The sequence below is a fragment of the Paramisgurnus dabryanus genome, chromosome 5, assembly GCF_030506205.2.
Source record: "Paramisgurnus dabryanus chromosome 5, PD_genome_1.1, whole genome shotgun sequence".
Lineage (NCBI taxonomy): Eukaryota > Metazoa > Chordata > Actinopteri > Cypriniformes > Cobitidae > Paramisgurnus > Paramisgurnus dabryanus.
Genome location: NC_133341.1, coordinates 11,527,201 through 11,551,275, shown reverse-complemented (window position 1 = coordinate 11,551,275; position 24,075 = coordinate 11,527,201). Strand labels below are relative to the sequence as shown.

The 24,075-nt window shown below is 41.4% G+C and overlaps 1 protein-coding gene across 2 annotated transcripts in view; it reads right to left on the bottom strand.

The window, feature by feature from the left end:
• The window catches only part of npr3 (natriuretic peptide receptor 3), a 39,382-nt gene that overhangs the window by 5,537 nt on the left and 9,770 nt on the right, over positions 1–24,075 (bottom strand). The window contains exons 2-7 of one of the 2 annotated variants that reach the window (XM_065266886.2): positions 23,631–23,753; positions 22,509–22,684; positions 14,381–14,516; positions 11,953–12,047; positions 9,899–10,019; positions 9,528–9,615 (exon numbers count right to left, since the gene is read on the bottom strand). In XM_065266886.2, the coding sequence (XP_065122958.2) occupies positions 9,528–9,615; positions 9,899–10,019; positions 11,953–12,047; positions 14,381–14,516; positions 22,509–22,684; positions 23,631–23,753 (739 nt within the window). The remainder of the gene's footprint in view (positions 1–9,527; positions 9,616–9,898; positions 10,020–11,952; positions 12,048–14,380; positions 14,517–22,508; positions 22,685–23,630; positions 23,754–24,075) is intronic. The other variant, XM_065266887.2, reaches the window with a different exon arrangement.

Genomic DNA, 24,075 nt, shown 5'->3' with positions numbered 1-24,075 from the left:
TTGTAATCTGACCAAACATGACATATCTACACCTTTGAAGTTGACAGAGTCAGCAAAGTTAATTCTTGAATTGGTGAATTCTTAGCAAAAAATTCTGTGTATATGTGTATATATCGGAGTCGAGCGCTTGCACATCTGTGTGCACGCGCTTCAGATGTGTCAGCGCAAGGAAGATCGTCTTGGCGATCTTAATAACATCAGTCAGGTGCCAAACTTTCTCTCTCTTAATAATTATTATTTTACCATCAAGCAAGTCCTGCACTTTATTTTCTCATTCCTGCATGTTTTAAAACCACGCAAGTGGATGGACAACCATCCTTTGTGTATTAGTTAAGCATTTAGGACGGTACACCTCTTAGGGGTTGATCACACCAAAAGCGTTTAAGGCAGTTGCAGGCGCCTTTTTTGAATGATAATATGACAGTTAACAGCAAAAGAGCGCTCACGCTTCAATATTTGATTGACAAGACAGCTGACTCGGTGGTTGCTTAGCAATATGAAAAGCCGCATCGCACCGCTCTTTTTTTAAAAAAAGGCAGTGCGTCGCGCCTTGCGTTTCCAAGCGTTTAAAGCGCGGTTGGTGTGATTGGCCCCTTAGAAAGCACACACACACAGAAAATAGTTTATACTTATTCTGCAGCTTTGCAATATAAGAAGACAACTTTATGTTCTACTTCTGATTTAATACAATGATCTGTCAAGCTACCTGCCCAAGTAAACAAGGTTCCCTTTCAGTCGGTCACTACGACGTCACGTCGTGACCGACGAATTGGGAACTCGCTTAGAGAGACCAATCTGCTTCGTATACTACTAAAACGCCAATGAACTTGGCATTGAGATATTTGCATAATGCTGGCGCCGCCCCGCCAGGTGCCTTTATAAGCAGCAGGTGCAAATAGGGAAATTAGCTTTTTCGCTTCGAAAGCCGGCATTATCTGCTACTGAGAAGCTACTTTACTCTGTTGGGATTTGATTGCTGAAGTTGGTTGGACTAGCAGTACCACAGCGGACGCTTCGCTTAATTCCACGGCTCTACACCTGTTTATTGTTTTGAGTTTAGTGTGTGCGTTGCCTTCCTGTGCGCTCATCAACTAGGCATCTGAGTGAATTTCCCTAAAAGAGTAATACGAGAGAGCTTTGTGCCTTGTTAAAGGCAGCCACTCTCTCGTATATCCGGACATCAGCGTCCTTTTCAGGATGGCTTTTCGTCCGTGCGATCTTGGATGCGAGAAGTATAAGGGTTCCAGTGACGGTCACGAGCGCTGTCTTCGTGCTCAGGCATCGAGCACTCCGGGGCTGCGTTCGTGGAGAGTTTCTGTTCTCTCTGTGAGAGCATAACCCTCTTGGATTGCGGAGACGACTGTCGTTTCTACGGGAACGCTGTCCGCGCCTTTGCAGTGCTGACGCCGCCATGGTGCGGCTGTCAAGCGCTCGCAGGGCGCCCTTCGCGTCACTACGCTGAGTAGGATGGAGGATGCGTCCTCCACCTACCGGCCTTCCATCCTCAGCCGGTTGAGGCTCCGGTGGAGACTGCAGAGTCGTGTTCTACGATGTCTGCCGAATCCATTGGACCTCCTTCTGGTCCCGTCACTTCTGCAGCATCAGAGGGGTGTCCATTTTTCCTCCGAGGCAGAGTCGTTCCGGAGATGGCGGCCGTGCCCGCTCGAGCGGCGGAGACGGTAGAGTTGGAAAGGTTAACCCCTCTCCACCCGAACCGTCCCGCCCACATGATTGGTACTTCGGAGCTGCTCGGGCCTCTCGGTCCTCTCCTCCTGTGCCTTTCTTTCCCGACGGCACGAAGAGCTGACGTGATTTGCGGCCGTCCGGCCGTTCAGCTTTCACCCCTCACCTCCCTCACCAACGGAGCCGCTAAGGGCGGGGACCCCTTCAGTGGAGCGGGATGCGTTCCTGGAGGGACCACCCAACCCTTCCCTCCCGTGTTTGTAGACGGTCGTCCGGTTACGGACGCTGCCCATCAGGCATGCCGGAGAGGCGGCTTCGGCCCTGCACGCAATAACGTTGCTGCAGGCTCACCAAGGATTTACGAGGGAGGCCGCGACCTTCAGTCGTGCGATGTCCACCACAGTGGTTCAAGATCGCCACCTTTGGCTGTGTCTGACTGACATGACGGACGCAGACAATAACAACTTGAATGCTCCTGTCTCACAGACCGGCCTCTTCGGCGAGCCAGGGGAGTCGTACAGCTCCGCTGCGCAGACTGAGGCGATCTCCTAGGTCGTGCCCCGGCGGAAGAGAGCTGCCCTTGGTCCACCACGCCGGCTCCTCAGTTTGCCTCTCGCCGTCGGCGTCCTGCGGCGACCACCTCCGTTCCCCTCCTCGGACCCCATCTCGGCAGCGCAGGGGAACCGGTCGTCAGCAGCTCGCCCCGCCCGCTTAGCCGCTTCCCGTGAAATTCGGGAGTTTAAGTGGCCAGTGAAGGGCGACCCGGATTGGCAGAGGATCACTCTTCAGGAGATGGAGCTCCTTCCCCCGATAGAGGGTCGGGTGGAAAATCCTTGGTTTGCATATGTTCCACCGGCTGTTCGGCCGGTACCCACTTAACCACACATAAGAGTGCATTCCTCTTCCCTCTCTAGGTCTCCGGAGGATCGAGAGAGCCGTGAGCGGGTACACACCAGCTCCCCTACCTCTCCTCTATCGCCAGCGGGTGACCTGAGGAGTCCGAGCTCTCCGCTGAGGAGACCGGACCACCAGCACCCTCATCAGAGTCTGCGCTCTCCGTAGAGGAGACCAGACGACCGTTACCCTCAGCGGGCTCAGGTCAGTGTCACACACACATACTGTAGATGTTTATGCTGTCACAGCAGACGCACCGGCAGTCCCACCTGTCTCGCTTCGCTGCCCCACCGCGGGTACTTCGGTAGTGTCGTTATTTCTCCTCGTACGGTGCCTGGGTGCTTGGCTTCAGTTCCCAGCCCGTTTCGTTGGGTTTTACGCACGATCCGCCTCGGTTACGAATCCGGCACACCCCAAAATTCGGGCTTTCGTTTCACTGTGGTGAAAGCGTCCGATGCACATGTACTGCGTGCAAAAGTCGATATCCTGTTGCGAAGGATGTTCGAGCCGGTCCCTCTTACCGAGATGATGATGATAGGGTTTTTCCAGCCTTTATCTCATAGTACCCAAAATACGCGGCGGGTTACGATCGATTTGATTTACGCACCGGCTCTACGAAGGTGTTCTTTTTGGATGATAACGCCGAAGCTCGTATTTCAATATTCAGATCGGTTTGCAGCCTTAGACCTGTAAGACGTGTACTTATGTGTCCATCTCCCCTCGCTTTAGACGGTTTTTTCGCTCTGCGTCGTGGGGTGGGCATATTATTACTAAGTACACCATTCGAGCTGTCTCTCTCTCTCCGTGTCTCCATGTGCTAGTCACGGCATTAAAATGTCAGAGAGAGAGCGTTGTTCGCATTCTGCTTTTATCTACGTCGACTTATAATAGCCCGTTCTTGGCAGACGTGCGCGAACACAGAGAGTTAATGCTTCGGCATCTCGCTCGTTTAAGTCTTCAGGTTGACTGGGAAAGAGCAACTTTGCCCCGTGCAGAGGATCCTTTTTCTCAGTATGGAAATAAGACTCGATCGACTAATTGGCGTGTTTTACAAGAGCGCGCAACCAGTCAGTTCTGACTTGCCTCGGTTTAATTCGAGGGAAGTACGCGGTCCCTCTGAAACAATTTCAGAAGCTCCTGGACATATGGCAGCAGCTGCAGCTGTGACACTGCTCGAGCTGCTTCATATGAGACCGCTTCAGCGTTGGCTTACGATCGAGTCTCGAGGAGAGCGTGGCACACCGACGTACACCGTGTAAACATTACACCTGCGTGTCATTTAAATTTTTCCCCGTGGTAGACCCGGCATTTCCGATAGAAGATATGCCCCTGAGGGGTCTCCTGGCATTCTGTATATTGCAATGCCCTCAGCACGGGATGATCAGCCACGTATGACGGGCTTGCAGTCTCAGGGGTGTGCATAGCACCCCAACTGCCGCGAGCGGTGCGCTGTATATCTGGGACTTGTACGCTCCGCTATGGAGATGCGAGGGAAGGATGTATTAGCCGTCACCGATAACATTGCGACTGTTGCGTTATTTACCGTTAAGGTGGTTTTGCGCTCTCGTCACCTGTCGCATCTCGCTCGTCATCTCCTCCTTTGGAGTCAGAAGCATCTGAGGTCCCTTCGTGCCATTTTCATCCCGGGTTGCTCAATACAGCGGCAGACGCGCTTCCCGAGCTGCGCCCCCGGCGAATGGCGACTCCACCCCCAGACGGTCCAGCTAATTTGGAAGAAGTTCGGTTGTGCGTAGATAGATCTGTTTGCGTCGCCGGATGATACCCACTGTCGCCTATTTTATTCACTAAACGAGGGCAGCCTCGGCGTGGATGCGTTGGCACACAGCTGGCCGCGGGGGGTGCGTAAATACGCATTCCTTCCAGTGAGCTTTATTGCGCAGACACTGTTCAAAGTCAGGCAGGACGAGGAGAGCCTTTTATTAATCGTCCGTACTGGACGACCAAGAATTGGTTTTCATAGTTAATGCTCCTCGCGACAGCCCTCCCTGGCGGATTCCCCTGAGGAAGGACTTTCTTTCTCAAGGAAGGGGCACATTGGCACTCGCGCCCGACCTGTGCGATCTCCATGTATGGTCGTTGAGCGCGCGCAAGGTTTAGGTGATTTATCGCAAGCGGTATCTAACACCATCGACGCGGTTCGAGCACCATCCACAAGACGGGCTTACGCGCTTAATGAAACCTTTTTCGTCACCCGGTGCTCTTCGCAACGCGAGGACCCCAGAGAATGCCCATTAACATTGTGCTTTTATATCTTTAACATAGGTTAGATGGTAGGCTGTCCCTCCGCCATTAAAGTTGATATCGCCGCTATTTCTGCTTATCACTCACTTATCAACGGCAGATCAGTTGGCCAGCATGATTTAATTATTACATTTTAAGAGGCGCTCGCAGGCTAAACCCCTCGCGCCCTCCCTCTTTCCTCCTGAGACCTGTCCATGGTGCTGAAGCCTTCAGGTCTCCCTTTTGAGCCTTTGCAGTCTACGAGTCTGATGTTTTTATCAATGAAAACTCTGACCCTGATAGCATTGGCCTCCATGAAGAGAGTAGGGGATTTACATGCATTCTCTGTTGACGATTCGTGCTTTAGTTTGGTCCTGCTGTCTCACTGAGACCCAGACCAGGCTACGTGCCCAAAGTTCCCACCACTCCCTTCAGAGATAAGGTGGTGAGCTTGCAAGCGCTGCCCCCGGAGGACGCAGACCCAACCACGGCTTTGTTGTGCCCCGTACGCGCACTGCGACTCTACGTGGATCGCACGCAAAGCCTCAGGACCTCAGACCAGCTCTTTGTTTGTTATGGTGGCCAGCAGAAAGGGAAAGCTGTCACTAAGCAGAGGATGTCTCATTGTTGATACTATCGCCCTGGCTTATAATCTTCAGGGTATTCCTTGCCCCTTTAATTTGAGAGCGCACTCCACACGGAGTGTTGCCTCATCTTGGGCTTTAGCTCGTGGTTCCTCGCTAACAGACATCTGTAGAGCTGCTGGTTGGGCGACACCTAATACGTTCATTATATTTTACAGTGTTCGTATCGAGCCTGTATCCTCTCGTGTTCTTTCCTCACCAGGGAGGGCACGGAGAGCAGACTCGCAGGTCGGCTTGCAGCCTCCAACTGAGGCTCCTAATTGAGTTTCAGTATGGAAGGCCATCAGAGCAAAAATGCGTAATTGTTTGAATTGCTCTTCCTCCGACTGCTTTGCTTACACAGCCACGGCTGTCATTTTTACCTCAACCACGGTTGACTTTCGCCCACCAATAGCCCTTAACGGGGCGGTGGCTTCCGCAGCGTCCCTATACCGCTCAGATAGGGCGCTTCCCAGTCGCTGGCACTACTGTGGGGTTAAAGGAACATCTAGTGCCCGGCCTTCTGCCTTAAAACCTAATTCTCCTTCTCCTTAAGTGGAACCGGAGGGCTTTACGCAGACACTGGAAGAGGTCAGCCCTCAGTGGCGTTTTGGTAGGGATTCCCAATTCGTCGGTCACGACGTGACGTCGTAGTGACCGACTGAAAGGGAACGTCTCGGTTACGGATGTAACCCTCGTTCCCTGAAGGAGGGAATGGAGACGTCACGTCCCGTCGCCACAGGGCTGCTCCCTGCTGTTTATCGACCGGTCACTTTCTCCCGGCTTTCTCAGCGAAAAGAAGCTAATTTCCCTATTTGCACCTGCTGCTTATAAAGGCACCTGGCGGGGCGGCGCCAGCATTATGCAAATATCTCAATGCCAAGTTCATTGGCGTTTTAGTAGTATACGAAGCAGATTGGTCTCTCTAAGCGAGTTCCCAATTCGTCGGTCACGACGTGACGTCTCCGTTCCCTCCTTCAGGGAACGAGGGTTACATCCGTAACCGAGACGATTTTATGTCACATCCTGTCTTGGAATCCTTGCTGTGCAAAATTTTATGAAAACTAATGAGTAGGGCTGTAACGATTTATCGTGCAAATGCGCATTTTCTGAATTAATGAATTTGAATGAATTACAGTGAAATGCCGCCACATCCAAAAGCCAGAGGGCGCTCTCGTGCAGAAACTCCCTTTGTGCCACAGAAGAAGTAGCATTACAAACGCTATTCCAGGAAATGTCTACAGTAATATGTATATCGCAGTTCTTCGAAATGTTTCAAGGATTTTCATGATAATAAAGAATATTTTGAATGATTTTGTTTAACGAGTGTTGCTTTTTAAATGCACGTTATAAACGACTCCGACTCATAATGATTTTAGATTGATAAGGACTTCTTACTGACCAAAACGCCATAGTACACACACAAGCTGCGCATGAAACACAGAATCGCGATGCAGAATCGATTTTAGGCAGACATACGATATATCGTTACAGCCCTACTAATGAGTTTACATGCCTCACAGGCGTAACTACAACATGGAAAGATGGAATAAAACTGTGTACAGACAAGGTTAATAAGCAATTCTACAACACTAATCTTATGGCTAAAGTCTTGCCCACCTATAGCCTATACCAGTGGTTTTCAAACTGGGGGCCGCGAGATGCTGCCAGGGGGCCCCAGTTTTATGACATTTTATGAAATACATTCATTTATCATGAATTCTGTGTAATTAAACCTAAAAAAAATAAGGCTACCAACCAAACGCACTAATTTTTTGTATAATTTAATGCTTTTTTTATTAAAATGTTGAGTTTTAGAACAGTTTTTTGTCACAAATTTTCTTTGGGGGGCCGCGAAGGAATGCACCGTACACAAGGGGGGCCGCACGCTGAAAAAGTTTGGGAACAACTGGCCTATACTACGCTTGTGATATATTTGAACGTTCACTGTCAGACCATGTGTACTTCTATTCCAAGTACCATAACATACCATACACAACACCAAAATTGGCTTCATTTAAACTTATTTAAGTTGAAATGATTTTCTGTGCTCATTTTAAAGCGATTGTTCCATTGATGGAGCTTAACATCTAATGCACCAGGAAGAGTTGGGATAATTCTAGGTGCTTCAAAAAGAATAAAAAATCTTGAAATGTCTGAGACGCTGAATCCAAAATTACATACTGTAAAAGTACCGTGTAGTATTATAGTACTGTACAGTGTAGTATTTATACATCCGCCATGTTTTCATTATTATGTTTTTTTTACATGTTTGTCAAGTACGGAATGCAAACTCGAAATGTGACCTCTGCATTTAACCCATCCCAGTGAGTAGTGAACACAAGCACACCCAGAGCAGTGGGCAGCTATCCCTACAGCGCCTGGGGAGCAATTGGGGTTAAGGTGATTTGCTTAAGGGCACCTCAGTCGCAACCTGCCCCCGTGAGAGTCAAACTGGCAACTCTCGGATTACACTAGACTACGACTGTCCAACTAGGCTTATAACAACAACTGCAAACATAACTGGCCGATGTCAATGCTATACCTGTATCACTTGCACTTGAAAAAAAACACCAGGTTTTTGTTTTTTTATTTTTTGAATTGGGCAGCTCCTCACCTTGGCAAAAGTGTGCATCCACACACTATGTATGTTTACCTGGAACCAAACAATCCGTTTGTAATCTTATTGATGTCTCAATCGTATTAAAAAAGCCTTCATGTAAACACCTTAATCAATACGATTGAGGACGATCGAATGCAAATTTGTATTTGTATTTGATCGTATTGAAGGGGGTGGTGTACTCCGATCTGTGATCCAATCCACAGGTATGTAAACGCGTGAATCATAATATTTTCTCAATCGGATGCAAAAATACATGCGCAGAACATTTGTGCTCAAGTTCACGTCTTATAGACCCTTTTACAGCTCACGCGATGAAATAGCCTGCACGCGCATTTTGGCAACAGAAGTGGTGTTATTCCCCATTGGTTCTAATGTGTTAGCAACTCAGAAAGTTTATTAAAACGTTTTCCCTGCATCAAAATGTCTGGTTGTTGCATTTGGTTGCACTAATATAATATACTAATATACATATATATGTATTTGGCAACTTTATTTTTGGCCATCTGCTAACGTCTTCTATCCACTCCACTATAGTACACGGATCTGGTAGCTGTGTTGAAAAAGTTGATAAAGTCAACTTTTTAAACTAACTTTCCCTGTCTGTGTTGCTTCACTGCTGATTTTTGCCATACTTCTGTCGCCAAACTGTGTGCGCATACACTGCCACGTCATCATTGTGTACAAACAGTAAAAGGGCTTATATTAATCTCTTATATCACATGATTCTCCTCACAGAAACACGCAACAACAAGGTAACGCATCACACATTATTAAGGTAAGGTTAATGGGGTCACGCGCTGTACATGCGATGTACCTTTTGCCGCATTTATGTGTACTTTTAAAATACTAGGCTACCTCTCCGCTTTGACTTTAATCCAGAGATAAAACGTTAACTCGACGAAAGATGCTGTCCGCAGTGTAGCGTTGCCAAGTCCTCTGCTTTTTTCGAGTTTAGATTTGGGCTACTGTTTAATTGGTCTCCACCAGTTGTTTTTTTCTGCGGATTAAGGTGAAAGGATTTTGTTAATTAGTTATTGGTATTTGGACTGTGAATAGTCATTGGGATGCTTTTGGGCTAGTTTTGAATGTCCATTTGGGATGGTTTTGATACGGTCGGGAATCTGGCAACCCTGGCTGTACGCTTGCGCAGACGTTCGGTTCGGATTCTATAGAATGTACATGTAAACGAACATTTTAATCAGATTGCAATGTTTAGGGTGCATGTTGTAAACTGTAGCGTCGTAACCTTCAATCATATTAAATTCAGTCGGATTGACAAAATTTTGTGCATGTAAACAAAATGTTGGCGGTAGCAGTACACTATTCGGGTGTTACTGGCTATACATTCTGATTTTTGGCTACTATGTGGTGTAGAAATAAGTAATTTAGGATTCAGGATGATTGACAGAAACATTTAAAAAAAAATGTATTTAATTTAAAACGTAATTGTTACCAATGTTTACCTAAAGAAGTAGAATGCCAGGAGGAGAGAAATTCCCAGAATTCCCCCCACAATTATCCCAGTCACTGCCGATACACCTAGTCCACCTGCTTAGGAAAGAAAAGAAAATCATTTGTGAGGAAAGCTGCACATTTGTACTGCTGGGAGGTACATTTGCTGTAATATATCTTCAAATGAAATCATTTAAACTATTCTTTCATTCTGCATGTGCTATGCTGGTTAAACGGCTAAGTAGCCAAAAGACAACTGCAATATATGCATTGCACTTAGATGTCCTGTCACAGTCAAATGCCATATTACTCATGGTATTTCTAGACCTATGCGTATGCTCAAAAGAAGCATATCGGTCTTAAAGCAGCAGAGATAATTTACATGATGGGTCGGTCTGCGTTGGAGCTGGGGGCTCTGGTAATGTTCGCAAGGAAAACCATTCCCTCTTAAAGCCAGGCATAATCTGGAAACTTCCATTAGTGCCAAAGTAGCTCATGACAGTCTGAAACCATAAAAAGAAATTGTATGGTAAAATGACATGAATAGCATACTTAATTTAGGGTGTTTTCAGACCTGAGCCTTTGTTTTTCGGAACCGGTGCGTTTTCTCCCTTGGTTCGGGTCAGATTGTGAACACGGCAACCGCGCTTAAATCTGCACCAAAACAACCGATCCGAGATCGCCTAAATAAGGCCAACTGCAAACAAACTCTGGAGCGGTTCGCTATTCGTGTAAAAGTAATTTGACTCAATGAACCAACTGACCAGCTGTCTTATTGCTTTATTAATCATGAACATACCGGATAGCTCTTTAGTGATGAAATCTGGTGAGCACGTCAACCCCATTCAAAACCAAAGTGCACCTGTTTCTTATAAAATGTATTTTAACCCATTCAAACCCTGCGACCACTGAATGCTGATCAACCAATCAAAATAAGGTACCCTGAGTTAAGAGGTTAATTGCTTTTCTCCCGGGAATAGGCACATGGTAAGAATTTTGTCCCTCCTGAGTTTTGATTCCTAATTTCCTGCTCAAAATAATAAAGTAATAAAAGCTGCTGTCTGTCCATCCTGATAGACAATTTTGAGCGGAATCACAGAAAAAAACCCACATGCACTCTGACCAATTAAAGGAGAGTTTACCCGCACGTGACAAAGTCTGAATTGTTTGGGAATATTGCCTTGTGAATCCGAACCAAACCAAGATGAAATGTAGCCATTTAACCCCTGGTGTCGGATCAAAGCAAACAATCTACGGTTCTGAAAACACTTAAAGATATTATAATTATTTGCTAATTGCCCTTTCCTACTTAAAGGAGCTTTATGTAACATTGAGTTCTAGTGGTTGAACTTGGTACTGCAGTCTAAATTCAAAATATTGGAGACATTTTTCCAGCCCCTCTCTCGGGGCGTACAGGTCGTTTTTCTGCTCAATTTTAAATTTGTAATGTTTTTCTTGTCTGCAAATTACAAACATGCTCGTGTGAAATTTTATAACATAATTTGTGCCTCAACCGGAGGTTGCATTTATGGGCTATTGCAGTCTCATTTAGGCAACTGTGATAACTGCCAACTGAGCTGTCGAAATACACTATTGGGTAAATTGGCAGTGGCAAGATCACACAGACCAACACAAAAACAGACGTTCTGACACGAAAAGCACATTTCAAAGAGAATAACTGGCTAAAGCATGGGTTTCAGAGAAACGTGCACTTAGCATGTTTCCTAAATATCTACGAATATATTTCGTATTTTTTATTAGCACAGTAAATAACCTACTGTAACTGTACCCTAAGTTTTTGAAATTGTTTTGTTGGTTTTAGCTTGACTTTTGATATATTAACTCTTTCACCACCATTGACGAGATATCTCGTCAATTAAGAGAAAACGCTTCCCCGCCAATGACGAGATTTTCCGTCTTTCCGCAATACCGCCATTATACTGCAACTTTTTAAACCCGGAAGTATTGCCCTATGGCAAGCGGCTGCATGTCCGTGTCTGTTTTAAAGATCGCTCTGAATGGGATCTCTATGAAAAGTCCGTAACAAAAATTGAATTATCTCTGCTTTTTGCTCAAAATGTGGTGTTTTTGCAGAAACCTACCCATATTCAAAAGCTGATTACAAAAGAACCACTGCAGGTAGGATGAAAGGGTTTTTTTTGTTTGAAAGCAGAGGGCCTGTTCTTTCATTTGGTATATTGTATGTTTATATATTTAAAGAAGAACATTTTCTGGAAGGCATTAAATTTTGGTGAAAATCATGAAAAACGCTGGCGCTGGCTGGCAACTTTTTTTAAAGACGCTGGCGGTGAAAGAGTTAACTAGTTTCAGTGCTGGCAAATGAGCACCTGATTGGGAAACTAACCAGACTAGCTTAAAACCAGCTCCAACTAACTTAATCAGCTGACATAAATGGAAAATATGTTTCTGTCTTACCTCATGGGTGCCGGCCTCTATGTTAGTCATCCTAACGACTGAGAAATCCCCATTTCGGTCACCATTGGCATCTATAGACACCTGGCCAGCAATGCCTGTTCAACGGAATGTGAGGAATGAGAAAATTAATTAGTTAGGAGAGTCAAACATTCCAAGGAAAACACCAGCAGCGTTCGACAAATTCCAGGTGGGCAATACAACAGGAAATCTCATCCGCCTCCTGCAGTTTTTGTTGGCTTTGACTGCAGAAATGGTAATTTCATCTGTACATCTGTGTTTCAGAATTCTTCACATTTTTAAAATATTATTTCATTTAACAAGAAAACATGACCCCGATCTTGATCATTCTGGCCGAACAAAGCGTGTTATTATATATTTAGTTATGTTAGTGTGGCCATTGTGCGCTGCACACGTCTGAGCTCTTGTTCTGTAAGGGAAGCTTAATAAATTACAGTGGCAAGAATACTGGCTACCTCTTTGTGAACTACAGTAATACAGTAATGTGAGTCAAATGTGGTGAGCTGTGAACAATAAAATGTGCTTTGGGTTTAATGTTTTCATTTATCTTATGATAAGCTTAAAGAACAACCTATTCTTGAGAAGAATGTTATTATACTAATGGTCCACAATGTTATCAACCTCAAAGAACATGCACTGTGAACACATTCAGAGTCTTATGTTGTTTCACTTAGTGCAATACTAAAGACGACTATTCTAGACGACCACATGCTAAATCTGCATAATTAACCCAAAGGTTAAGCAAGTGTGGTGTTTATTTTCTCATGTAATCACACTTTATTCAGACACCGTCTGACAGCTGCATCATCAGACATGCTAATCAGGAGGCTTCACTTGATTACTAAAAAGCTCGCTGCCGCTGTTTATCTTTGCATTACTGAGCTTTCAACCCACATGAACACAAAATTGAACCACACACTGTGTCAAATCACAGACTTTACATTACAGTACATTTATGTTTCTGGGTGTTAGAACTATAGACTGTGTATTAAAGGTGAAAAAGAGGATGTTTGTTTTATACATTTTTGCAGTATTACTTGAAACTGTCTTTACTAAATGATAAAAGACTATTTATTAGCTGCACTGAAAGTAATATTATTAATATACGTCATCTGTGCACAAGATAGGGCCTTAAAAACATCATCCAATTGCTCATGCGGTCATCGCATAAGCGATTGGCCCTCTGGCTTGTCAATCACTGCCATTACGATCCTTGTGAGAGACGTGCGCGCTCCAGTAACTAAACACAGGCTGCGCATAGCGCATGAAACTCCGTCTTAAGTTTTGTTTTGTTTTCATTGTCGATCCTGCTTTCCTCCTCGAATTTGCACCACGGTAGCGAAGAAACTCGAAGGAGGACGCAAAAGAAAGACTTTGTTAAGCCGCTGGGAATAGGAGAAAATTGTCAGAAGAACGTAATGTAAACAGAGTCGTTATTGGAGAAACATTTTAACGCTGGAGAGCAATAAAGGAACAGAGAGGTGTCAAGACAGACGCGCAGTTCGCAAAATTCTTCCCGACAGGTAACAGTGATTATCCTTTCTTTGGGGAATAATTATTGTTGTACTGTTATTCAAGTATATTGACGTTGTTCTTGTACTGTAGTTGTAAGGCAGTGACCAGTCTGCTACATGCTAGTTGAAATGGGAGTAGCGTAGACTGATCTAACGTTTTAACGTCTTATTTGTTTATTATCATCATTTCACATAATGAATCCACTGACGCGAGTCACGCGACAGCATATGCCTGTGTTAAACAAACACTCGTGTTCAAATATTCGTGCACGAGTTTTGGAAGGCGTTACCGAGAAAAAAACTCAGTAACCGTTTTTGGATTCTCAGTCGGCGAAAAACATCCTCTTTTGCGCCTTTAATCATTTTTAATAAAATGCAAATATGTCAACTACCAATACAATGCAGTATTTTTGCACTTTGATGTAAAACATATGCCTTTGAAAACTCAGCTCAAGTTATTTTTTGTTTTCACACAATTTCTGAGAATTAAAGATGCACATTTTCGGAAAATCTTTTGACATAAATGCAATATAATATACATAACAATATTGACAGTGGTAAATTAACGGGCCACTCTCTGCTGTCTCAGACCACAACATCTTTGTCCTGTGTCTGACACCGTAGCTTCTTTATGTGCTTTAAAAAGGAAACACTCTATAAATGGCTGGGTTATTTTTGACCCATAATGGGTAAATATTGGACAGAACACATGCTGGGTTAAAATTGACCCAACGCTGGGTTGTTTTAACCCAACTGCTGGGTTATTATAAACCATGGTTGCATAACAACAACCCAACATTGGGTGATTTTTAACCCAGCATGGGGTCATTTTTAACCCAGGCATTTTAAGAGTAAAGGTTGAGTGGTGGACTGAGCTAGATGCTGCCAAAATGTACCTTCAAATGTCCTGTTCCACATGCTGTGTGTGATGTCCAATCCATTCTTTTTGGTGAGACCGTTACTCATCACGTCGCGCAATGCAACTGCATATAGAAGCAAAGCATCATGGAACCCCTCCATAAACATATTTACCTGCAATGTAATAAAAGAGCGAGGTTTGAGGAACATAGTATAGGATGATGGCAGTCATTTCATAACTTGCATTTGAAGAAATAAAGCATAGCAAATAAGAATTCTGTTTGTGCATTTACAATTATGGATTTGGTGGATACTTTAATCTAAAGTGAATAGAGTTTTGCAGGGGAGATGTATTTTTGTAGGCGGGACACCCGTTCCCTCACAAAAAAACATTAATTCTTTTAAAATCGATTTTTTTTGTCTTTTGTGTGGCTTTTTATATTTCTAGTAAACGCATTTACATGTAATAATTCACAAAATTTGTGTTCATCTGTGAAGATTACCTTGTTGGACAAAACATTTGCCTTTAAATTGGTTAAACACAGATCTTTTTGAATGAATGGGTTTTTTGCAAGAGAACCAGTGTCCCAGTAACTTAGCCTACAGATTAGCCTACAAAAATCCCTGCAACGCTCTATAACTGTTCATATAATGTTATACATTTGATCACTGTGTTTGTTCCCTGGGATCAAACCCATGACCTTAAGCGCTGCCAACCCCACGCTCTACCAACTTAGCAACAGTAACACATTTTTAGATAGATGTGCTTTTATTTTTACTGTAAAACACAAAAGGAGATTATTTGTAAGGCGTTAGGTCCACGCCATATCATAATTACCGTGATTAGTAAGTTTTTGAACATGTAAAAATCTTTCATGTTCTCATAGAGCTCATAATTACAGCTTGTAGACTGGGAGTTTTCGGAGAGCTACCGCTTGTACAACGTAACAATGCAAACTTAGACAAAACCACTTTCAGTATGTTGTTATTGTTACCTGACACACGCAATATTTAGCACAAGCATTAAAATGTAATCAATTGCTGCCAAAATGGTCTTTCACGTGGAATTATTTTGCCATTGTTACCATTGTATAGAAATGCATAATACCCAAGGCCGTGAACAGCTTCCAAATGAATGTCACGTTTCAAAACTGCGATTATTACGATATGGCGCAAACGCAGGATTTTATGCAGCTCTTTACAACAACAGTTCATAGTGACCTTGTCTATTGAGCTTAGAAATGATAAAGACACAACAAAGCACCATAAAAGTGGTCCATGTGACTTCTGAAACCAAAGCTTTGTATGAGGAACAGATGATAGTTCACCAAAATATGAAAATTCTCTATAATTTACTCTCCCCCATGCCAACCCAGATGTATATAACTTTCTTTTTTCAACTGAACATAAACGGATAATTTTATACAGTATTAAGATGCAATCATGTTATCCTGAGATGGCAAGATTCAGAAAGCATATCCATCCATCTTTAACTCTTTTCACTCCATTGACGAGAAATCTCGAGTTATCTAGTCAATAAGGAGAAAACACTTCCCTGCCAAAGACGAGTTTTTATGGCAATCCATAGTTCCCCTATTATGCACTAGGTGGCGGCCTTACGTACCTTATAAAACAAATGACGGTAGGATTAAAACATTTTAAAAGCAAAGGGTCTGGGTTTTTTTTTTTCATTTTACATTGCATGTTTATATAATAAAAAAAAAGGAAATTCAGGCAAGCATTAAACTTTTGTGAAAATCATAAAAATGCTGGTGCTGACAACTTTTTAAAAAAATGCTGGGCTAGTATGATACGAAACTATACATTTATAATTTCCAGCTTATTTAAAAATCAATACATCATATATCTGTGGCAACATACAGATCAGCGCAGTAAGTTCAAATATGGTGACACATCGATGCTGAGTGTCAAAGAAACACGCATGTGACAACCACAAGAACTGAAATGATTTTCAATGTTGTCGAGTCATATTTAAATTTCAAAAATATGATCGGTGTGTACACAAGTACACAATATAATAATACACAACAGTACTTAACATACTTATTGCTATAGCCTACTAACTCCTGTCATTGCATTGTGAGCTAATCTTCAAAACATGGTAAAGATCGTCACATTTCCGGCTGACGTCAGAGGTATTCAGGCCAGTCACAACAGACAGATTAGCTGGCCAATCGGATGACACTGCGCTTTTCAGAACGATAAGCTTTGTACAAAATCAGAACGATTGAGGAAGGCAGGGACTTATGGAGCAACAATAATGTACAGTATGTGGAAAACAATGTGTTTTTTAACCATAAACCACACAAACACACTGTATTATACCAAACACACAAAATAATGTTTTTAACAATGGAGAAATTTGGATTACTTTAATGATGAATGTATGTGCTTGTTGGAGCTTCGCCTTGTTGCCTACTACTGTTTATGTATATAAGTATATGTAAGAAAAGATAACACAATTGCATTTTTTAGAGATTTTTCATTCTAGAAATATTTTCATATTTGGATGAAATATCTTCACCTCAAGGTCATTCAGTTTGGTTCACTTATCAGACTGATTCACATATTTTCAGAGAAAGGATTTCTCCCGAAAGACTTTATTGAACTGCACACAAATGGTGGCATACATTGTCTACTTACATCAACAGTGAATTAGGTAAGGATCCATAGACATAATAGAACAACATCACTGTGCTATTCATTGAAATGTTAACCAATTAAAAACTAATAAAGGCCATCTGAATACTAAAGAGCATCTACTGATAGATGTTTGTTATAAGGATTAACGGTCTATTCCTGCCGCAGAGCTGTATGCCGCATGTGCACTGCCCAAGGCAAACAATAGTAAAACCCAGGACTTAGCCAGTCTCCTGCCCGAGGGAGATTTGATAACCGACTGCCAAGATTGCTGTATATTTACATTCACCCTCAACTGCCTAATAAGAGTGAAACAGCAGGAAAAGCTGATATAGTCGTATGACTGTTTATATACATATTCATTTTTGGAAGCGTGAACAGAGGTCAAATCTCCAAGCATTCGGAGCATAACAAACCCCGCCGTGTTTTCATACGGAGCACAGCTTGCGATTCAGCAACACAACGTATCGGACTGGACATTCGACATTCAAAGCATTCATGCTTTTTCATTGCGAAACAAATCCCACTGACATTTAAGATCAGGCACTATTGGTAACAGTTTATGTGAAACTGATGCCACTTCAGTTCAAGAATGTGACATGAAACGGATATAGGGGAGATTTTGATTACATTTCTATTATTTTAACCTAGAAGTTAAAGGAGAGGTGTCGTGTCTGAAATGCCTGTAACCCATGTTGAGATTTGTGGTTTTCCAACATAGTTTGCAAAAAACGTGATTTTCTTGAGTAACAAAATAAATAATTTCACAATTTCTTCTCTTAATAACACATTTAAACGAGAGGGAACTGCAAACATCAGCTTTTATTAATAATCAAATGAATCACGCAGAAAGTCTTGTTCCATTAGAGTAAATATAAGTAAGAGTTCAGTAGACGCTCTGTTTTTACCAATAAGCCTGTTCCTGTTTATTTGGGCTGATTAACTTCAGGCTCTGGCACTAAAATGAGCAACCGCATGTCAGTTTCCTCACCCCGGTGAAGAATTACTAACACAGTCTTACTGTCACTACCAGGTATGCTGCAATGATAGAAAAGCCATGCATGAGGCAACATTTAAAATGCCATTTATGGAGGACCAAATATTTTTAAAAATCATATATTTTTTTATTTATGTATGCATTACATTATTTTTATTTCTGTATTTATTATTATTTAATGTATTTTCTCCTAGCACAATTGGTAGAACATTGTGTTAGCAAATAAAGCAAAGTCATGTTCTTGATCCTTAGAAAACATGCATACATAAAAGGATGGTTTGTATGCACTGTATGTCAGATTAGATGAACATATCTACCAAATGCATGAATGTAAATGTAAAATGAGGCGTGGCTTTTACGTTAAAGGGATAGTTTACTTTAAAAAGAAAATTCTGTCATCTTTTACTCATTCTCATGTTGTTCTAAACTTGTATGATTTTTTTTCTCTGATGAACACAAAAGAAGATATTTTGAGAAATGATGGTAAACACACAGCAGTAAGTGACCATTGACTTCCATAGTAGGAAAAAATATTTTTGAAGTATTGTGATAAATGACTAAGAAAATGTTTTGAGAAATGATGGTAAGCAGACAGTTGACGGTACCCATTAAATTCCACCATATTTTTTTATTCCTACTATGGAAGTCTATGGTCACTTACTGCTGTGTGTTTACCATAATTTCTCAAAATATCTTCTTTTGTGTTCATCAGAAAAAAAAAAGAAATTCATACAGATTTAGAACAACATGAGGATGAGTAAATGATGACAGAATTTTCATTTTAAAGTGAACGATACCTTTAAGGCATAGCTATAGAAAATTTGAAATACAGGAGCGTATCAACTACAATATAGGGGCATGTGTTTCTGCTTTAAGTGGTCTACAAACTTTTTATTTGGAGTTGCTTGGGTGGTTGTTGTGGTTAACTCTGTAATTGTATCACAGCTTGAGGAATAACCCCAAAGTCTCACTGTTCAGACATTATCTAAATTTTGTACATCTTATCGTCATTTACAATTGAGTTGTTATGACTGGATTTTGTTGTTGTTGTTGATTGAACCTTACACAAAGTCCAGATGTATAGACTGATTATTTTGTGATGCCGTCAATGAGTAAAATCTTCACAGGGATATACAGTAAAGACATTACTTTATATCTAGCTGTACTCTGAAATCTTTAGTTAAACTATGCATTGGATTGGAGCAATGCGATAAACGCAAAAATATTAAGAGAATTTCCCCGTGGCATCAGTAAAATGGATTTAGTCAAACTTTTGTCCCCGTGTCTGTTTTGAACTCAGTGACATCCTTTATTGTTGATCAAATGGAGATGATTCGAGCAGAACGAACTGTCCGTAATAAGCCTGTGACTTCCTTTGTTTGTTTCAGATTAGTCCACCGGCCACAGTTTGTTCAGACCCTGATGGGTTTTAGGTCTCCTTAATGGTCAGCAAAACAGTTGAGGGAATATCATGTTCTAGATAAGGGTTGTTAAGAAGAAAAGAAGCAATTCTGGGTGGCCTTCCATTCATTTGCAGTTTAGTGCACTGGATGTAATATTAACTAATGAATGTGCTGTACTGACCCTTATTTTAGGCTGAACTAATGTTTTAATAACTTTGAAGCAATTCTTGTTTAAGTAAAGGCAAAGAAATACATCTTGGATTCAGCTGCAAAGCATTGAGACTTCATTTGTTCAAATTCAACCACAAATTGCTTGAATTGAGCATAAATCACTGATTGGATTACAGTGTACACACATGAACAGACAGGCATTTAAAAAACAAATCTAAATCTGTGTGAATAAAATGTTTAGAGATTCATTTTTTAAAGACTCTAGAAACTAGTGTTTTTTTTTTTTTGTCATACTGGAACAGAGATGCATGGAAAAGCTCATGCCGAGCAAGGAGACGCGCGTGCCCGGCCCAACATAGAGTACCACATACAGTAAGTGCCGCCTGTTGTTGCATAAACATCGTCTTACATTTTTTAAGCCGAAGTAATGAATGGTGTATTTGCATTTTGCGCGGGAGTAGAAGACATTTTCCGTTTTCACAAGACGCATTTATGTGCCCAAATGTAAATGGAACAGTTTTAACAAAGAGATCCGATCAGAGAAAACACATAAAGTCAAATATAAGGTACAAAGCTGTTACCCGTTATAAAATGTCCTAATATGTGCCATTTAGGTACAAATATGTATCTTTGAACTGCCAATATGTACTTTTGAAGTACTAATATGCACTTTTTGGTAAAGGTGTACCTTTTTGAAAGGGTGCTGTCCAGTGACAACTTTTGTACTTTTATTTCTGAGAGTGTACTCATATACTATCTTTTGGATCCCATCAAGAGAGGCTTCTTTTGATGAATCCTCTCTTGATGGGAAATGCATCATAAAAAAGTCTATATATTTGGCAGATGTAAAGCATACATGTGTATTTTTTTGTGTTAGTTCATTTTTATTTTATTATTATTGTAACAGCTCAGGTGTGTTCAAGGAGCAACATGTTTGTGCAATTTCTAAAGATTTTAGGTCTGATTTGAATAAGGGGTTGGAAATGAATGCTTTTCTTGTTTTTTGTTTTTTATCCGATTCTTCGATTAATCGAACAAATAATCGACAGATTAATCGATTATTAAAATAATCGTTAGTTGCAGCCCTAAAAATAACGTTGTTTTTTAGCAATGAAATAGGTGCACTTTAAGACATTTGCCTGGTCAGGTGTGCGTTTATCGAAAAATAATCCATACCCGTGAAACATTTCTCAGATTAAAGCATTCAACACTACCGTGCTATAATACTAAAATGTCTGTCTAAACCATTTCAGATTTAGGTTCCTTTGAAGAGATGTTGCTAAAGAATGAAATATTTTCTTCAGAAAAATCTCTTCTTTAGAAAGTATCTGTTTCTTATGTAAAACGTTTCAAGAAATCTAATCAAGCACTCTTTCTGTTTTACATCAAACCATAAAACACGTTGCTAATGAGTGTGCTGTAATCCAACACACCCACCTACTGGTCATCGGTGCATAAAAATCCCTCACATTTTTTAAAGACTGTAATATTTAGTTAGGAGTATTTAGTTAAGAGTAGTCGGAGGTGATGTTGATAGTGCTTCTAATATTTCGCTTTGTTTCCAAGAATGTTACCATTCTACCATTTTAACAGATATCCAGCTTTAAGTGCACGCGGGGTTCTCTGCAAAAAGATGCAGTATGCCTGCATTTCCTGGCAGCTTTCATGAACTGCTAAAGTCTGTGCGGATGCTTATAAGAACACCACTCACTGTAGGCCAATTCCAAAAAATGTATCACTTTACTTAATGAATAAAGTGAGCACTCTTCATCCAGCTCATTAATTCTGCACACCAAGAGCAGATACTACAAGCTACGAGGAAAAAGCCAAGTTTGTGATCCAGTACATAACTCCTATCAGGCTTGTCTGTAAAGTGTACTTCAAGTCTTGACGTTCATATTTGGAATAGGAATGAGCTTCGTCTGAATGCTTTTCGTTCTGTATGGTGGATGGTCCAGTCACCACAAAGGTCCAGCTCAAGCCTTTTGTGGCTCCTGTTGATACAGCGATTGAGCCAGTCAAATGTGGCAGAGCCCCCACTGAGGTTATTAACCTTGGCACTTCGATTCGTCCACAACTGTTTGTTTCGGAAAGACAGCTCCCGCTGTCTTCCCTAGAAAAGCTTTGACGACTTTTCAAAGGAACCTGACATGCTGGAGACAAAGAACCAGACCAAAATATGCTTCCTGCACGAGCATTCATCTGGAGCCTGTTTTAAGCACAAGTCACCCAATTCAAAAGCACTTAAAGTGTAAATGTACTATATTCAAACTTTAAACTGGGTTATTAAATGAATCGGGTGCTCTCTTTACAGGACACAGGCAATGAAATGCATGAAATAGAACAGTAGGGAAAGCAGTTTTTATGCGTTTGATTGTCCGACTACTTTGCGTCTATACTGTCAGTAGGACTATGTTTATATTATATAGGCTGTGGTTCTCAAGTTTTTATTGAACTGGAAATGTTTAGGTTAATCTCATTCTAACAGACGTGCATCTTTCAGACACCACAGCAAATTAATTGATTGATTGTGAATCAGACAGTGTTTCACATGGAAAATGTTTGCAAATTAAGATTCGCAAGAATCAAGCCAATATAACCTTCCATCCAATAAATGATTAGGTAAACCAGTGATTCTTAAACTGGGGGCCACGAAACAGTGGCAGGGGGGCCCCAGTTTTATGTCATTTTATAAAATAAATAAATTTATATTGAATTCTGTGCAATTAAACCTAAAAAAAATAAGGCTACCAACCAACAGCACTACTTTGTATCATTCAATATGTTTTGTTTAATTAAAAGTTGAGTTTTAGAACAAATTTTCTTTGGGGGGGCACGAAAGGAATCCGCCGTACACAAGGGGGCCGCACGCTGAAAAAGTTTGAGAACCACTGAGGTAAACATATAATAATTTTGTTTTAAAGACTCACGTACAGCATTGCAGTCTTCACATACAGGGATGTTCGATTGCTGTAGTGACCTTTTCATTTCTACTGAGAACTTCTTAAACTCTGACTTGGTGGACCTCAGTAATGTGACGGTGTTAAGAAAGCTGTAGGCAGCTTTGGCCTCATTGTCATGTTTGTCACCTCTCCTCCAGGATCCGTCCCCTGTAAAGTAAAAAAAGGTCCAGTTGAGGTTTCTACTAGGGATGCACCGATAGGAATTCTTTGGTCCGATACCGATTTAAACAGACAACTTCTGTCCGATACCGATGCCGATACCGATAATAAACACTTGTATACAATACTATACAGTTGGTCTATTAGCTAGTTTATTTCTGCATCAAATAATTTTTACTGAACATGAATTGGATCTAATTAACATTCAACTGACCAACATAATGAGAGAGGCACAAATTAAGCTAAAACAAATATAAGAGAGGATAACAACCTTCAAAGGTGGTTTTTACTATTCAGCATTAATTTTATTAACAACATTAACTCATTTTTTACATATAATGGATTTCTTTATGCAGTTAATTAATAAACAATCGGTATCGACCTTTCTCGTGCTACTGCCGATATGCCGATGGTTTCAAAATCATAAAAAATCGGCCGATAAATATCGGCGGCCGATACATCGGTGCATCACTAGTTTCTACATTTATTAGGTTAAACATGCCCATACCCCAAAATATTCTTTAAAAAGAGGGCAGTTTAGCACTATTTCAACATGTTTTGCCTGCATTTGCTGATAAAACGTAATGACAATGCCTGAAATATCTACATATCCACGTTACTTTCTCTGCAACAATAAGGGTTTTAGATATGCACAGGAACATCAGAGAAACATCCTGGATCTGAACACCAGACAATATCCAGGCACTATTGTGTTGAGCCAAATGTTTTAATCTGTTTCTCTTGAATGTAATCTCTATCACACAGAAGAGCCGGGCCTCTCTTTCAGTTAAGTCTAGATAGCTTCATTGTGCTAAAGGGTCAAAGTGGAACAATCTCGTCTGACTATGGCACATGTTGGGAATAGAGATAAGCTCTGTAATCGGTCTATAAGGACCATAAGTGAAGCAGTGAAATCACAACACTGGCGCGTTACCATAGGAAGATGAGTTGAAGAGCTCGATGTTGAAGAAGATGTGGCTGTCGCTGGTTAATTTTCGTCGATGAGCAGCCAGCATGAGATCTCGTATTGTGTCTGCTTTGGCGCACATGATTATAACTGCAAAAGGAGTGAAAAGAGACACAATTTATAATGGCAAAATTGGACAATAAGGCTCTGTTTTCTTATATTAAAGGATTAGTCCATTTTCTTAAAAAAAAAAAAAACAGATACTTTACTCAACCACCATGTCATCCAAAATGTTGATGTCCTTCTTTGTTCACTCGAGAAGAAATTATGTTTTTTGAGGAAAACATTCCAGGATTTTTCTCATTTTAATGGACTTTAATGGACCCCAGCACTTAACAGTTTTAATGCAATTTAAAATTGCCGTTTCAAAGGACTCTAAACGATCCCAAACGAGGCATAAGGGTCTTATCTA